The sequence below is a fragment of the Falco naumanni genome, chromosome 15 (assembly GCF_017639655.2).
Source record: "Falco naumanni isolate bFalNau1 chromosome 15, bFalNau1.pat, whole genome shotgun sequence".
Taxonomy (NCBI): Eukaryota; Metazoa; Chordata; class Aves; order Falconiformes; family Falconidae; genus Falco; species Falco naumanni.
Window position 1 is genome coordinate 23,153,337 of NC_054068.1, and position 13,826 is coordinate 23,167,162.

At 46.1% G+C, this 13,826-nt stretch overlaps 1 protein-coding gene across 2 annotated transcripts in view; it reads right to left on the minus strand.

Moving 5' to 3' along the window:
• Nucleotides 1-13,826, minus strand: part of EDC4 (enhancer of mRNA decapping 4) — a 35,451-nt gene that overhangs the window by 8,359 nt on the left and 13,266 nt on the right. The window contains exons 11-23 of one of the 2 annotated variants that reach the window (XM_040615210.1): nucleotides 13,328-13,430; nucleotides 12,694-12,874; nucleotides 11,877-11,949; nucleotides 11,336-11,427; nucleotides 10,485-10,681; nucleotides 8,171-8,259; nucleotides 7,872-7,889; nucleotides 7,229-7,382; nucleotides 6,087-6,550; nucleotides 4,332-4,433; nucleotides 3,185-3,337; nucleotides 1,768-1,804; nucleotides 619-799 (exon numbers count right to left, since the gene is read on the minus strand). In XM_040615210.1, coding sequence (XP_040471144.1) covers nucleotides 619-799; nucleotides 1,768-1,804; nucleotides 3,185-3,337; nucleotides 4,332-4,433; nucleotides 6,087-6,550; nucleotides 7,229-7,382; nucleotides 7,872-7,889; nucleotides 8,171-8,259; nucleotides 10,485-10,681; nucleotides 11,336-11,427; nucleotides 11,877-11,949; nucleotides 12,694-12,874; nucleotides 13,328-13,430 — 1,844 coding nt within the window. The remainder of the gene's footprint in view (nucleotides 1-618; nucleotides 800-1,767; nucleotides 1,805-3,184; nucleotides 3,338-4,331; nucleotides 4,434-6,086; nucleotides 6,551-7,228; nucleotides 7,383-7,871; nucleotides 7,890-8,170; nucleotides 8,260-10,484; nucleotides 10,682-11,335; nucleotides 11,428-11,876; nucleotides 11,950-12,693; nucleotides 12,875-13,327; nucleotides 13,431-13,826) is intronic. The other variant, XM_040615211.1, reaches the window with a different exon arrangement.

Here is a 13,826-nt window from a genome sequence, read left to right on the forward strand (position 1 = left end):
ATGAAACAGGCTAGAGCTGCTCAGTTTGGGGAACATGACCAAATGCAGTGCTGCAAAAGATGTACAGAAACCAGCTACTCACAATCCAATAAGAATAATTGAATAGCAGGTTTGAAAACACCAAAAGAAAGTCATTTTCAGGCAGTACATAAGGAACCTGTGGACCACACGATGTATATATGGGTACAGACAAGATAATTCTATATTCAGCTATGCAGTATGGCAGTCAGATGCTATTTCTGGTGCAAGTACTGACTTGCCTTAAGGAGGAAAGGAAGGAAAGGATCATCCCATAATTACTTTTGTGCAACTGGCCACTGACTGACAGGATAACGTATTTGGTGCACCTCTAGTCTACTCCAGCATTGTGGCACTTAGCATCTTAATGGGTAACTAGAAGATTTAGTGGCATGGAGGAAAGTGTCAGTTCTTCTCTGTTCTGAGTTTCTTGCCCTTAGAAAGGGACTGAGAGGAACTGAAATAGTTATATCACAGCCAGACAGTTTTACTGCACCTATAGTCGACTCTGCCAAGATCCTTGAATTTTCTTAGCCTTCCTCATGTCTCTAGTCTGCCTTGCAGCCTCAACTGCCACACAATGTTTGCCAACAAGGATACGCTCCTGCTCCTGCTGGGAGTCAATCACCCTCTCCACGTGGCCCATAAGGGAGCTCTGAATAGCATCAAGGTGATCCGTGAGTCTCTGCAGCAGCTCCATCTGGTTCTGACGCAGGTCAGAGAGCTCCCGCTGTTGGCTCCTCAATATGCACATCAGCTCGTCCTGGAACTCTGGTGTCACCTATGTGTGGAGAGGACAGGCATTCATGTCTAACAGGATCGGAGGTCAGTCAAGCTTTCTGCAGGGCATTAAGTCAACCCCTGTGCCTAGCACTGAAGCATAATACACAAAGCAGGCATTAAGCTGGCCTCATTTTCTATTTCTAAGACTTTTGTCCCAAGAAATACACTGATAAAGCAAGGTACATGAAGTTTCTACATGCAATTCATAAATGGTTGCTTAAAATATTAACTGCTTAGATTCAAGACCCCCTTCAAAGATCCTGTTCACTTTTGGCCAGGTACTGAGAGAGTATGTTTAGGCCTGCAAATGTAAATAACGACCTCAAACACTTATGAAAGAGCTGTACAATCAGTAGAGTAAGAAGGAGGTTTCCTAGAACACTTTTCAGCTCTTTCCACTTACTTATGAACAACCAAACAACTGGAGAAGTATACATCTATAGCTGTTGTCTCTTTACCTGCTCAAAGTATCTGAAGGAGGCACACACATACCAAGGACAGTTTAAGAAGTGTATGCAACGCAGCTGAGAGCATTTTCTGCCAGATATGAAGTTACTATCAACAGAGACACGGAATGCCAACAAGCCAGTCCCACTCCGACCCTTACTTTGCTGGGAACAGTTTACCCTGCTGCCGACATATGCGAGTCATCTTGGCAGGGAAGAGGAAATGAGTGGTAGCATCTTAGATATAGGGCTTGTGAGAACACAGAAATGCACATCGATATGCAAAGGTGAGAAGGAAGCATCAGTCTGGACAGCACGGAGCAGCTCCTTCTCTGCTGTGTGAGTCAGAGAACAGAGCAATGCCAAGCCCCAGCACAGCCGCACCTCTGCCTGCTCCTGCTTGGGCACAGCAGGGGCTTCAAGGAACTGGGATGAATTTTCTCTCAGGTCTTTAGTCAGACAGTAAACAGAGCTGAAGCATCATGCCCTTGGGATGGATTGTAGAGCAGCTCTGACTCACCTGGTTGTTAGATGATCTTGGTGACTGGTTCACATCCCTGCAAATAAAAATAGTAGTAACTCAATTATGTCAATTAACTGCTCTTATTACCCAAGTCTTCTGCCAAAACACATCACACATTTTACAGTTGCTTCAGATTTTACACTCCAGCTCATACTTCTGTTTTGCCTTGTATAACAGGAAGAGCGATGGGGAGGTGTTGAAATCCCAGCCCTTGCAGCATTGTGACTCCATCAATTGCACTACCCCCAGGCCCTGAAGGTCCTTATAGACTGGTCCCTTGGCAGGGAGGAGACTTGAACCAAGTCTTAATGAGGACCCTTACAAAGAACAGTGCACACTGATTTTTCAGTTTTGTCCACGTTCAAAGCCAGAGAAGGCTTTGCCAAACAGCTTTTGAAGGTCTCCCAATACTTCACAAAGAAAAACCAAGTGCCCATTCAATAAATATAGAATTAATGAGCTTCAAATCATCTAGAATGATTCCAGTTCTCAAGGTGAAGAAACTATGCACTCCAGCATATATAGCAGAATAAAGAAAAACACCGAACTGATCCACTAATATCGCATGCTTCCATCAAAGTCACAGATATGTGAATATTCAAATGCTACGAGAAGGAAAGTAAATGCTTGTTGTTCCCAGACAGCATCCATTCAGCAACTTAAAAAGGACTGAGGCAGGAAAAATGAAAGTCATTTCAGAGGCTAAGAGCTTCTGGGCGCCATGGTACAGGACCACAACAAGAAACGTAATGCCATAGGCCATCTTTGCTGTAATCTGCACAGCTAGAGATCCAAATCACGAAGCTACAGGAACACAAGAAGAGAGTGCCCTGTGCAGCTGTGCTGCTCTCCTCACATTAATGCAGACAGGTTGGTCTAACTTGCTCTGGGCAGACCTTCCCAGTCATCAGTTTTCAGTTATAAGACATGCATATGGGCACGTTTAGAAACACGCAAAGGCAGCAGGCAGGTAACAAACGATACATAGTCAAACAAGGGCACTGTGCCAGCATTCAGAAGCCAATTAGAAATGGAGGCCATGTTAAGCTATACTCACAGCATCACAGTTCCAATGGAGCCTTCACTGAAACCAGCAAATGGATCCAGTGTCCCCCCACAACGTGCAATTTACCTGCCACACATTCTTCCGAAGCCCAGGCTGTATTTTGGATTTTGATTCCCAGCTGGAAACATAGTGCAGAACCTACTCCCACATCCCTGAGTGGCAGTCAGAGTCCGAGTAACCAGTAACGCTTAGTGTGGGGTTACTGCCATTTGCAAAACAAGGTGAGGGTTGGGAGCACTTGGCTGTTGCCCAACCTCAGACCCTGGTCTCACTGCTAATGGCTATGTGAGGTTGTGACCCTGCACAGCTGGTCCCACAGCCACCTGTACTCTGGCCAGCCCGGCATACCCGTCATCTTTCTTGCCCTTCCGCTTTAGTTTTGGGGAAGCCCGCGGTGATGCCTTGGCTTTCCAGTCCTTCACAGGCAGCCTCTGCGTAGACGCTTTGGCACCAAATCCACCTGACGTAGAAGCCAAGCTTGCGACTTCATCATCATGATCACTACGAAGGAACAGCAGGGGAGAGACATCACTTGCAATACTGGACAGTGTTAGCCTTCACTGAAGGGAGGGAGTTCACATTCTGCTCTTCATCCACACACGGCCAGTCACACAGCTAAGGACACCTGCCACATTGATCTTTAACACAGAGACCTCCACAGAGCTCAGCACATGCTGCTCTGTTTTCATCCAGGTCTGCTCAGGCTGAGCTCAAGCACTGCGTAACAAGACTGGAAGGGTCTCTGCATTAGGGACAACTATGGCTCAGGCAGCGCAGTGGAATGATGCCTGCTCTTACTGCATACACACACTTGCACATAAGCCCTAGGACATGACGCTGACCCAGCAGGGAACTCGAGCATAGCATCTCCCTACAGCTTTACAGACAGAAAGCACTTAATACGCAGCAAGTATTATGGGAACAGAGTTCAGGCTGAGCCTAGGAAGTACGTGATCCTTGGTACCTTGGAGTCTTTCAGCTGCTGACCAGCCATCCAACATAGACTGCACGTTTCAGTCTGAATTTAAGTGTGGATTATGAACGAACCCACAGCTGTCAAACAGAGCTGAGCTTGCCAGGCACACAGAATGTGCCCACAAGAACTTCAGGATGGCTTGTGAGGGAGCAAAGGTGTCAAAAGCAAGCAGCTAACTCCTTAGATACCCTCACTACCTTATTTAAGGCACGGTATTTGGAAACTTATCCCTTAATAGGCTTTCACTGGCAAATAAACCAAGCTTGATCCACTCTTAGGAACAGCACAGTTAAACCCTTCCCTACAGAAAGTAAATCTGACAGTGCTCAGAGGCCAATCTCACGATCAGCTGAAGTCATCAGAACATTACGGAAGAAGCTGGACTGCATAAACACATGAAGTCAGGAGACAAAGCAAAGACATTCACCCCACACGTGAAGGCTTGCTGGGGGCAGAAGCACGAATGCAGCCTGAACTGAGTCCATGCAGGGCGAGAGAGGGGGCTGAGCACTCTGGTACCTTTGTTCTGCACTAGCATCCTGGCTGTCATGCTGCAGCAGGTGGTAGCTGTGTCGATGATAGGAAGAGCTCTTGTGCTTTTCTTCAACTTCATCCCTTGGGCTAGAGGAGGGGGGAAAAACCCAAAAAATACCGTCATGAAAGTATCATTTGGCTTGGATGTTTGTTCACTCCACTTCTCATGAGGGATCCTGATAGAAGGTCTAAACCAAACAAACTCACAACTATCCGCACGGATCCAGAAAGCAGCAAGTGTTGCTTAGAAGTGCTAAACATTCAAAAGTTTTCCATGTGTTTTCCCAGGAGCCTTAAGAAAGGAGAAGCAGCTCAGCCATGCTTTATGCATAACCAAGAACAATCCCCAAGCAGACATTCATGCAAGACAGGTAAGCCACTACTCAAAACGGGCAGTACAGCATACTTCAGTGAACAGCATTCATCTCCAGTTTGTTTTTCCTCAAGTAATACTGATCACTGGGGCAAAAGTCATCAGTGCTTCTCAGTTCTTTCAAGTGTCTGAGGAAGCGTGCAAATTTGAAAGCAAATTGCATGTGTTTCCAAGCTGTAAACTAGGTGTATCTGAACTCAGCTTGCAGGAAGATCTTTAGACAGAAGTGAGTACTTGTTACTTTCACCTAGGCTGATGGCTTGATTGAGCTGGAATGTAAAAAAAACCCACAAAAACCAGCCCAAAAACCTCTCAGATCCAGAGATATCAAACCTGATTATTCTGCTATGAGAAGTCCTGAAGAATTCAAAGACAGAGCAGGATTGAGGGGAGTTGCGAACTCCTATAAAAGCATTTTCTCAACTTCAAATTATGAGCAAAAACAAAAACACTGCTTAGAGACAGAGCCTCAGTGCCCTCCCCAGAGCCATCAGAATTGAGACCATTTCCTAAAGCAGCATCCTCAGGTGTGGAGGCACAAGGTGAGGCCTTTCTCTTGCAACTCTGATGTGAGAGAACAGCCCTGTGTCATCACTGTTGTCCCTCAAACTCTCTCAGCCTGCTAGTCCTGTTGAAAAGGAAGGTGTCTGCAGGCTGTTATGGTGCATGCAGTGCTGGCCTGGACAGACTCTGGAGATGCCAGATGTATCTTGCTGTTCCTGTCCCACTACAGGGATTCTGTGATGAATCCTAGCACTGCTCCAGTGTAATAGTTTGCTCCTGGTAAGCAGGCCCATGTGATGTTGCACTGTTCTGCATGCTTACTCCAAAGCGGTATTGCCATTCATTTTCTGACTTTTAAAGCACTTTATTTAAAAAGCTAGCTGCACAGAGCCAATCCTAGAAGAGAGATATACAATTAAGCTATAATTAAACCTGTCAATTATGTGCCAATTGACTCCTTTCATCAAAAACATGCAGGAATGCATCACCTGGGGCAGAATTTAGCTTTTACTGCTTTTATTTCCAGAGTACAAAAAAAAAAAAAAAAAAAAATCCCATCTCAACTCTCCATTCCCAGGTGAACAAGAAGGTCAATAAAGCAGACTTTTCACCTTCTTAACAGAGATCCTTTATGCTGCAAGGGATATGAGAGAGCAGAAATTGTTAGAGCTGGCCTAGGAAGTTCAGGACACAGCATACGCAGACCAAGCACACAGGAAGGCTGAATCACCAGATCCTCCAAGGAAAGGAGGGATGGAGGACTGCTCTGGTTTAATCACACCTCAAGAGCTTTTCACCAAGCTAGCAGTTTGGCAAGTGCAAAGAAATTGCCCTAAGCAAGACAAACCCAAGTGATTACCTACCTGTCTGCCATGCTGTTCCTAGTTTCTCTGGTTATGTCAGGAGCTGCTGGCCATGGCTGACTCACAACACTGTCAGAAGATGCATTTTCCTGAGTTAAAGCAGTCTCCAGTAACGATGGAGCATTCAGTCTGTCCACCTCCACTGGAGGCATGTCCAAAGAGTGGTGGCTGTGCTCTGAATTGTGCCGGTTCCTCGGAGACAGCAAATGCAAGGCTGAGGCAGCAGATGCCATACTGTCTGCATGGTGACTGGGCTCCAGCACCTCTGCAGGGAGCCCAGACGGAGCTGCCGCAAAGCTACGTTGCAAGGTCTCGGAAGCAATCTCTGGGATATCTTGGGACATGGCTGTGGAAGCAGAGGAAATGACATCTGGCGAGCGCTCACGGGTGGGAGACGCCTGGGGGACCACCAAGGGCTCCACCTCCTGCAGTTCCAGTGCTAAAGAGGGGTTTCCTGGTGTGACCTGAATACAAAAATCAAATAAGAGCCTTCAGGGTAACGTGGAGACATCCCAAGAATCCCTGGCATCTTACACCAACCACCTCTGGAAACAGCCAGCCATATCCTTTCCTCCTGTGACTCCTGTGCTAACAACACACTTCAGCCGATGCTAGTTTGGACACACTTCCAAGAGAAAATGTAACACCAGTTCTACCACCCTGCTCTGCTTCAGGATCCCTTCTCTTTGAGGGAAAAATGTTAGATTTAACACTGAGTACCTCCTGGACCGAAAAGTTTATTTCAATTTCAAGCTTTGGTCATAACCTGTTTTACATTACACCTGGAAAGAAAAATTGAGGAATGGGAAATGATTGTTTCAGACTCGTCAGACCAACAAGGAGGAAGAAACCTTTCGAGGTAGCACTGTCTCCTAACACAAAGGCTGACCATGTTCAACCAGTGACAACGACAGCACAAGCTAGAGCTGTCTAGTCTTCAGCAACTGTTTTACACAGGGTCAAGTTCCATTAACATGGGTAAACCTGGCTGCAGATCAGTGCCAGCATCTGTGTTTTCCAAAGGGCAGGCGCTGGCCCTGTTAATATCATCTAAGTAAGGTTAATTTCAGCTTGTATAGGCCCACAGAGAGAGGTCCCTTGGCCCACAAGGAGGAGGAAGGGAACAGCATTTGGAGCCTTACTGGAACAGGCGCCTTTGGTGTTAGCTTGTCAGGGAGGCCTGGGATAATAACTGAATGGCTCCTAGGACTAGTTTGGAGGCTGCTGCTGCTGCTACTCAGCGTGAGGCTGGTGTCCAGCTGCATCTTGGGGCTCACGGTCAAGTCTTCTGATGGCCTGCAAGAAACAGATAGACAAAAAAAATCAAGCAGGCCAACCCAGTGATACAGACCTGCAGCAAACACTTGAGGTGAGGAGACGGGATCAAAGGAGGAGCCCAACCCAAACTTCACTAGCGTTCTTCAAGCCCTTGCTTTTTCCACCATGGTCAGCTACTCCCTAGTCCCCATCCAGCCCAAAGAGATACCAGGTGGAAACAAAAAAAAACAACAACCCACCAAATCAAAAAACACAAAAAGAGAGGGGCATCGCAATCTCTTGGAATTCCAAGGGTCAGTGAGAGAAGGGACCGGTTATATTTTCAGTGCACACTGTACAGAGTTTAGGGAGAACGAGGACACTACAGGATAGGTCTCTGTCCTTTTCCCAGCCCCCCAAAGTGAAGTTTTCACTGGTTAGGCAGCCCAACCCACCGTGACACTAGTAAGATTTTTCCTAACAGTCCCAATTATCTCCCTGTCCTTGGTGGCTGCAGTGTTCTCTTACCTGTAAACAATGACAGCCCTTTGGGAGAAGCATGTAAAGCAACAAAACTGAGATGCAGTAAGAGAAACCCTTTGAGGCACAAATGAAACACTGTTGTTGGCCCCTTGAATGACAACAGGCATGCTCCAAGCTGCATTAGAGATGCAAACAGTTGCCTGTATAGGGACTTTGGGACTCAGGCCAGTTTCTATCTCTGGTTACAGTCTCCTCTCCTACAAGATACACTACAGCTCCGCGCCACCCTGAAGGGCTGTATCAGCTCAGTCGCAGATATATTATTTAACATACATGCTATTTACCTGGGCATGGAGGCGTCTGCGACAGAAGTGCTACTCATGGCTGTGACTGCAGTCAGGGAACTAACACTGCTGCCTGGAGATACAGCGATCTGCAAGAAAACACACAGTTGTCGGGATGTGACAGAAGAGTCCAACAGCAGAACGTCACCTGAGAACGCTGGCTCCAAAAGAACTGCTGAAGAGTCTTCGGTGAAGAGGAATAGAAAAAAAAAAATAGGTCAAGTTGTACTGCTAGGGTGTTTAGACGCTGGTCAAAGGCAAACCCCAATACATCCTCATCACGTGGACCATGACTACTTTTACTGAGGAATTGTTCTCCCAAAACAAAGTGGCACTCTGCAGGGCTCTGTACTAGGTCCCCACTTCGTTCTTTGACCTTGACTGCTCTGGTCAAGGTCTGTCGCCACTTGTGAGGCCAGAGTCTGTATAGGGTTTAGGTCCTGCACTGCTGGACTGATACATGGAAGTAGAATGCTCCAATGCACAGGAAGAGGTATCGTGCCTCTAGCTTAGCTGGCTAGCAGTGTAGAGCACATGGGATATGCTGGCCCCCACTACTGCTTCTGGCTACCAAGAAACACCTACAGAGAACACCAAGATAAACACACAAGTGCTCAGCTGGGAAAGCCAGTGTGGCCAGGCTTCTTACACTTGACAGTGCTTACAGCAGAGAGTGAACTAAACTCAGGGCGATGTCCACCCTACAGTGCTCCCAGGTCCTGGGTCCAGCAGGAGAAAGCCTGCCATGAAGCAGGTAGCAGTGAAGTGCCAGGTTTAAACTAAACAGCTTAAACTACAGAATGAGGTGCTCCTTGTAGCAAACAGTATGTGCAACCATCTTTCTGCTCCTTTGGGACATCTTTGCATTGGGAAGGCTACCCACCCTCAGGCACAAAAATAACTCCTGCATGTAGCAACTTTGCCAGCAACATTAAAACCGTTAGGAGGATTTTAATTTATTCTTTGTTCTCCAAGTTGTCACCAGGGTGGCTCACTCTCATTAGTCAAGTCAGCATAAACTCCATTTCTGCACATCTTCCTCTGCTGTCTATCCTCATCCAGGCTCCTCCAGTACATGCTCAAGCTGTGGTGACAACCATGCGTTGGAGGGGGAAGCCCTGCCCTATGATGTGTACGTGGAGTGCTGCTCACACTCTCCTCCTTGCCTCTAAGAACTGTATCAGCACAGCAAATAACTGCTGACAGTTAATTTCTCACAGGGAGGCAAAGAAAACAAACAACATAGCTTCTCACCACTGGAATCCACACCCTGTCATTAAGTTGCAGATCACTTTTCTGAAAGGATGCACTTTAAATAATACTCTTTAATTTATGTCTACTCCCATTCTAAAAGCACATGGAGAAAACTACAGAGTTACAAATCCAGTACAGCGATTCAGTACAAAGGCACAGAAGCAGGCTACAAAGCAACAATATCCGAGTAGGTTTAAGACAAACTATTATGACACTGGGATGCAGAGTGGCCAAGAAACAGCAAGCTCCTGCACTTCTGCTTGTTGGCATAGCCAAGAAGGGGAGCAGAAACCTGCACTAAGTTAGACAGATGCACAGTGTCAGTGCCAGACAGTGTCTGGAAATGCCCAGCAGTGCTGGCCACACACATAATGGAGCATTAAGAGGAATTATATGTTTTCTGACTGCTCTATCAGAGCTCCACTGAGGACTAAATGCTTATGAATCTTCACCAAGACATGCTGTTATCCTTTGCAGAGATCTCCAAATCTTAAGGAATGGTTCACATGCTTCCTGATACCAAAACCCCTGGGCTTTCTGTACAAGTTAAGGTCTGCTGTGTTAGATTCGGAAAAAACCCACCAAGCTTCTGGATTAACAATTTGCAGATCTCATGCAGAAGATGTTACAGTCCCTTCCACCTACCTGATCATTTCTGGCATGCATTCCCCACAAGATCCCATCAGACAGGATGTGCAGAGATGGCATATTGTCTTCCACTGTAGTTACTATCAAAACCCCAAACACCACAGGTAAACCAGTAAGAGCAGTCTCCAAGCGTAAACGCAGTTATTTAGCAAACCTGTATTTCTACACAACACAGCTACATCAGCAGTTTTGCAGCAACACACGGCACTTGCAACACAAGCTTAGGTCAGCCTAGCATTTCAGATTTGCCAGCGTGTCTTTACTAAGTTTGGTCACATGCACAGTGTTTCCTGTCTGCTCTGCATTCAGCTAGCATAGCCTATCAGCTACTATGGCCTAGAAAAAGTTCCCAAAATATCAAAATCCAAACCCACCCCTGGTACCACCAATATCAGTGATGATCTCTGGTTACCTGTTGAAGAGATGTACTTGGTGTCATGAATGCATCTGGAGTCATCAGCTTAGGTTTGGCATCATTTGAGAGAGAAAGGAAGTCTGCTGGTACAGGCAGATCAGCAATGCGCCGCAGGTCTGGTTGAGAGCCATGCACCGATCCTTTTTCAGATCCCAGCCCTTCTGTGCTCAGATCAGCCATGTGGTCTGGAAAGGCTTTCAAAGGAGAAATACAAAACATTTACAGGATCTTCCCCAAAAGCTGAAGATTTAATTACACAAGGTATACAAGCTTAGGCCATTGCCAGCCATACTTGATTCCAAAAAGACCAAGTAAAACCACTGCAACATCCTAGTCAAAGCTTAGGAGAAAGCAAATCCTGTGTTATGCTTACTCTTGTAGGCTAAAGAGTAGATTTTATCAGGCTTTGATAATAAGTGATCCAATCTTCCTTTTTTCCCTAAACACAAGGCCAGTTAACAGCCACATCCCGGAATGGTGAATAAACTGAAAAAGCACACTACACGCAGCCCAGTCCGCTCTGCTCCCAAAGCTCTGCTGTCACTCTCATCTCTTCCACCTGACAAGAGACAAACATCAAGTTCCTGGCGCAAGTGCCAAATCACCTAGGAAGGTGAACTCAAGCGTGCACAAAGCATTAGCACTGCTAGCCTAACATGTCCCCGTGCTCCATACTTATACCAGGCTCTAGTCAGGTGGCCTGCCTCATAGCCAGTCCATATTCAGAACTCTTTATGCAATGACATCACTTTATTACAAAGAGGCACCTACAGCTGCCCTCCTGCTGCCCCCACAACAACCTTTAAAGGCTCAGCAACACTGAAGATCAATTTAACACAAATGCTCACCAAACTCCTCATGAGAGCCATGGGAAGGCATGGAGGCACTCATGTCAGGGCTATGAAGAGGCTGGAATCTAATCTGCACATCCTGTAGGGCTCTGCAAAAAAACAGGCATCTCTGATTAGCTTATGAATCACCGAAAGAACTCTAAGACTGAGATTTCTCTTCACAGAACCAATTCTCTTGGAATATGCTTTAGTGTTTACCACCTGAAACAGAAGCGGAGAAGCTGATACTCATTCAGCTGCATCTCCCAGTTCTGGCACCCAGGGTATTAGAAAGATGTTTCCTCAGCACTTACGCACGAGCACAACTCTTAAGTCACTGCTTACTCACGGCAACAAAAATACTACTAGCTTGCCACAGCACCATGCAAGGCTACTTCCTGGTATGGCAACACTGAACACACCACAGCCTACAAGTTTCTATGAGTCCAAGTAATTTTTGTTACAAGCAAAAGGAACCTGTAAGTTAAGTTTCTACAGGTCAGTGCAGGATTAGGACAGCCATGGACAGCTGCCCATGGTAGCTACTACACGTACTTACTTGGTGTGCACACAGAAGAGTTTTATCAGCACGCCTGCTGCTGATTCAACAGCCCCAGCTCCCTGAGCACCTTCTGGAAGCGAGACAAAAGTAAAACATGAAGTTGGAAGGGAACTGCAAAGTACTAGAAAACCATCATAGCAAATGAACTAGCAGACAACCAGCATGATACAGCTTTGTAACTTCTCCACTTCAGAGGTGAATTTGCCCTGATAAGGAAAAAACATATCCTACACTCCCTTTACTTTTCAGTGTGACAACAATCACATTTGCTGTAATCCAGCCAAATAAGCCTCAAGGAAGAGGGGCTTGAGAATAAAAGATACTTCACTAGGTAAAAAGGAAGAAGCTGAGGTCTGGAACTGCCTCGACTGGCTGTTGCAGTGACCAGTTGGATATATTTGGAGACACGCTAGCTTATATCAAAGAGAAGTTCGGAACAGGGCTCAAACATCCTTCCCGGTTGTAGACAACTATAGTTATGAAGAACTCTGCGATGACTTCCCATCAGCCAACACTGACAACATTCACTCAGTACCCTGTACCAGTCTCACCAAAGCTAAGCAGGCCAACTAGAAAAGATAAACCTCACTCCCCACAAAAAAATGAATTGGCATTCCTATGCAAATTGTCCTAATCACATGAGCACCAATCAGGGACCCGAAGTTTCAGTCGCAGTCTGCTCCTGACTTGCTACCCGTATCAGTGCCCTACCGCTTGTTACTTGGGAGAAGAGACCGGCCTTTCTTAGGAAAGCCAGAACCATCAAAGAAAGAAATCCTGACCTCACAGCAGCCCAATTCTCTTCATCACCTACCCACACTCAAGTTGTCATTTTCCTCTTCTGCTGGGAGCACTTCAGTGTGCCTTAACCGACAGCGGCTCACTGCCTGGATGCCAAAGCTTAGGACTGGGTGGGTGAGGAGGAACTCTGAGATGGAGCTGAAGTAAGCCTTGCCCTCCTCTTGGTTCTGCATCAGCTCCATCACATACAAAACCTGGAAGGATCAGAAACAGTAAGTCACTGGGCTTTCAGAGCAGACCATGTATATGTGTGTGTGGGCTACAAAGCCTAGCCCCTGAACTAGGTTTGGGACAACGGAAATAACACGAGGAACAAAGTCTGGGCCATTTGAATTTGAAACAGAACACCCAAGAGAACACTCCCATCTGAGCCAATGTTGATCAGGAACTCAATCCTACTGTGCCAGACACAGGTGTCTCCAAATGAGAGCTTTACTTAAGGGTGAGAGACACTGCTCAAGGCTCCTCAGGATTAATCAGCTGAATTGTTACATTTGTCATCTTATGGTGAAATAGCTGAGGCCAATCTCTACATTTTTAGCTATTAACATGCAAATCCTAGACCTAGGCAGCAGAACCAGTCACACAGAAGGCCGTTTCTCCTGTTACCATCACCCACACAGCCAGCAACAAAATGAACCACCTACTTTTCTCTGGACATCGCTCAGTATCAGATATTCAGCAGAGAGATCCAGGCAGACTTTCAGGCTGGGAAGAACACTCATGGAGCTGAAGATGTCAGGAGAAAAGCTAGATCCATAAATAAGAGGGACGGGAGGTGAAGAAAGCAAGGTAGATTAGCACAACTAGAACAACTGCTATGAATCTGCATTTAAAAAAATATGTATCTTCAAAAGTTTACAGCCATATTACAGTGCAACCACCCACTAGAACTAAAACATCATTGCAGAAATCAGCGCTGACTTCAGCTAAGAGACCAGCAGAGAGATCACACAATAGGATTAAGTTATGGATTATGAACATTTATATGAAGGATGACATGTCCCACATTCATAGGAGGACAAAAGCCAATGCTACAGATTTAAAAACAAAAATCCACCAAAACAAAGTAACTCTTCTACAGGTTTTTGACCTTCTGTAGTATGAGGCAGAAAAAGCAGCACTCGGCTGTATGCCATATTCTTC